The 3,260-nt window shown below is 39.5% G+C and overlaps 1 protein-coding gene across 2 annotated transcripts in view; it reads right to left on the bottom strand.

Annotated features, from left to right (window-relative positions):
* The window catches only part of Tubgcp4 (tubulin gamma complex associated protein 4), a 31,119-nt gene that overhangs the window by 21,875 nt on the left and 5,984 nt on the right, over positions 1-3,260 (bottom strand). For both annotated transcript variants that reach the window (XM_031371641.1, XM_031371642.1), the window contains exon 6: positions 1,758-1,837. In XM_031371641.1, coding sequence (XP_031227501.1) covers positions 1,758-1,837 — 80 coding nt within the window. The remainder of the gene's footprint in view (positions 1-1,757; positions 1,838-3,260) is intronic.

Genomic DNA, 3,260 nt, shown 5'->3' with positions numbered 1-3,260 from the left:
CACTTCTTCCTCCTCCTCCACCACCTCCACCTCCACCACCACCACCACCTCCACCATTACCTCCACCACCTCCACCACGACCACCACCTCCACCAAAATAACCAGAATCAGCAAACACTGCTCACCTTATCATCAAGAATAGACATTACCTACAGGCAAAGTGATGGAAAAAGCTATTCCAAGTAAATGAACTTAAGAAGCAAGCTGGTGTAGCCACTTTAGCATCTGACAAAACAGACTTTAAACCAAAACTAATCAGAAGAGACCGGGAGTACACTATGTACTCATCAAAGGAAAAATCCAAGAAGACAATTCTTAATATCCATACATCAAACACAAGGACACCCAAGTTCATAAAAGGAACATGGCTACAGCTTAAATCACATACTAACTCTCACACACTAACAGTGGTAAAGACTTCAATATCTCACTCTCTCCAATAGACAGGTTATCCCGACAAAAATAAACAGAAAAATACTGGAGCTAACTGATGTTATAAACCAAATGGACTTAACAGGTATTTACAGAACATTTCACCTAATCACAAAAGAATATACCTTCTTCTCAGTGCCTCATACAACTTCCTCCAAAACTGACCACATACTTGGATACCAAGTTTTAAGGGTTACAAGAAAATTGAAATACCACCTTATATCCAATCTAACTAGATTAAAACTGGATAACAATAATAACAGAAACCTTTCAGACTCATAGAAACTAAATAACTCACCAGGCAGTGGTGGCGCATGCCTTTAATCCCAGCACTTGGGTGGCAGAGGCAGGCGGATTTCTGAGTTCAAGGCCAGCTTGGTCTACAGAGTGAGTTCCAGGACAACGAAACCCTGTCTAGAAAAAACCAGAAAAGCAAAAAAAATAAAATAAAATAAACAAAAACAAACAAACAAACAAACAAACAAACAAAAAAGACCCTAAATAACGCACTATTGAATGAAAAATGGGCCAAGACAGAAATTAAGAAAGACAACTTTCTAGAATTGAATGAAAAGGAATACACAATATATTAAAACTTATAAAATAAAATGAAGACTATTCCAAGTATCAAGTTCATAGCACTAAGTGCCTACATAAAAAAACTGGAGAGATGGGCTTGGTGAGATGGCTCAGCAGCTAAGAGCACTGGCTGCTCATCCAGAGGTCCTGAGTTCAATTCCCAGCAATCACATGGTGGCTCATGACCATCTATAAAGGGTTCTAATGCCCCCTTCTGGCATGTAGGTGTACCTGCAGATGGGGTACTCAGATTAAAAAATATAAACCAATATAAATATAAACAAGTGAGTTATTTGTCATTTATTTTAAAAAAGGAAGGAAAAAAATTGGAGCGATCTTATACTAGTAGTTTAACAGCACACCTGAAGGCTCTAGAACAAAAAGAACTCAGATTCAAAACAAGTAGACAGCAAAAAATAATCATACTCAGGATGAAATCTGTGAAGAATTCATATCAATACTCCTCAAATTATTGCACAAAATAGAAACAGAAAGAACACTGCCCAATCTGTTTTATGGGGCCAGTTACCTAATACCCAAACCACATAAGGACCCATCAAAGAAAGAGTTACAGACCAATTTCAGTTATGAACATCAGTGCAAAAATTCTCAATAATATACTTGCAAACAGAATCTCAGAACACATTAGGAGATGATCCACCTGCTATAACCTGAAAATAAGCCACAACAAGCAAAGCCACTTGACCCCTCCTCTATTCCCAATACTTACGGAAGCCAGGACTTACTTTTCTAATGCGCTTCGAACTGGAGGCAAACCCCCACAGCTATGTTTGTAAACTGTCTCCAGGATTTGACAGCCATGAATCTGTGGAAAATATAGCCTTATAAATCTAGGTTACATAAACTCATACTCTACATCACCCAAGAAAGCACAGTACAGTAGAGAAGGCTAATATATCCCTCACAAGATTTCTATAGAGTCAGTTTGTAAAGACAGACAGACTCCTCTGCCCTCAATATCAGTGTCACCTGTTGTCTCAGGTTTCTAAAGCTGTGACAAACTCCAGGATTAAAGGCAACTTGTTGTGGAGTTATTTCAGTTTATAGTTTATAGGTCATCATAAAGGCAAGTAGAGGCAAGAGCTCAAGGCAGTAACTGAAGCAAAGGCCATAGAGAAATGTTACTTACTGGCTTACTGTGCCCCATTCCCACCCAATGGCTGGCTCAACCTGCTTATTATCCAAGACCACCTGCCCAGGGGGTAGCACTGCCTGCAATGACCTGGGCCTCCCACATCTATCATTAATCAAGAAAATGCACTATAGATTTGCCCATAGGTAATCTGATGATGGTGTTTTCTCAATTGAAGTTCCTTTTCTCAAATGACTCTAGTTTATCAAGTTGTTAAAAAAATTTTTTTTAAATAAATGCAAATTTGGAGGGGGTAAAGCTCAGATGCCTATTGTTTAACAAGTATTCCAGGTGCTTGTTAATACACTCTAATATACACATTGGTTTGAGAGCCAATTCATTGAAGAAACCAGAGTCTTGGGGAACTGGCATTTCAAAACCAAGGAAAAGTTGTCAGGTTCAATCAGACTACTAATCAGTATGACCCCGCCCCTAGTTGGAAGTCTCTGTGCCCTCCAGGCTTTTCTTACAAACCACTTTGAGGTATAATTTTATGTCCTAAATTTACATGCCTATCTTGCGTGTATTATTTAAGCACTTCTAGTAAACTTACAGTATTACACAACCATCACTCTGATACAAGTTTACACTATTCCATCACTCTAAAAACAATCCCCTTAGGTGAGCCTATTTGCAGTTGGTCCCCATTCTCCCCCTCAGCCCATGGTCTCAAGCACCTTTGTTTTTTGTTTTGTTTTGTTTTGGAGACAGGGTTTCTCTGCTTAGCCCTGGCTGTCCTGGAACTCACTCTGTAAACCAGGCTGGCCTTGAACTCAGAAATCCACCTGCCTCTGCCTCCCAAGTGCTGGGATTAAAGGAGTGCACCACCACTGCCCGGGGCACCTCAGTTTTTAACTGGAGCACTAGCACACTGGTTCCTCTATCTCTACCTGGCCAGGTAGGAACAGTAACTCATTTAAGTCCCTCTATTTGTTCTCCATTCTTCCTGTAGCCAATGGAAGCTGAAAGTCAACTGAGATATGCACCTAGGCATGGAATTCTGTACACTCACTAATAACTCCATTCATGTAACAATTACTTTTTCTTAATATCTTAATATGAAAATTAATATTACCAACATATCCTAAGCAATTGA

The sequence above is a fragment of the Mastomys coucha genome, unplaced genomic scaffold (genome assembly GCF_008632895.1).
Source record: "Mastomys coucha isolate ucsf_1 unplaced genomic scaffold, UCSF_Mcou_1 pScaffold15, whole genome shotgun sequence".
Lineage (NCBI taxonomy): Eukaryota > Metazoa > Chordata > Mammalia > Rodentia > Muridae > Mastomys > Mastomys coucha.
This window is presented reverse-complemented; position numbering and strand designations above follow the sequence as displayed.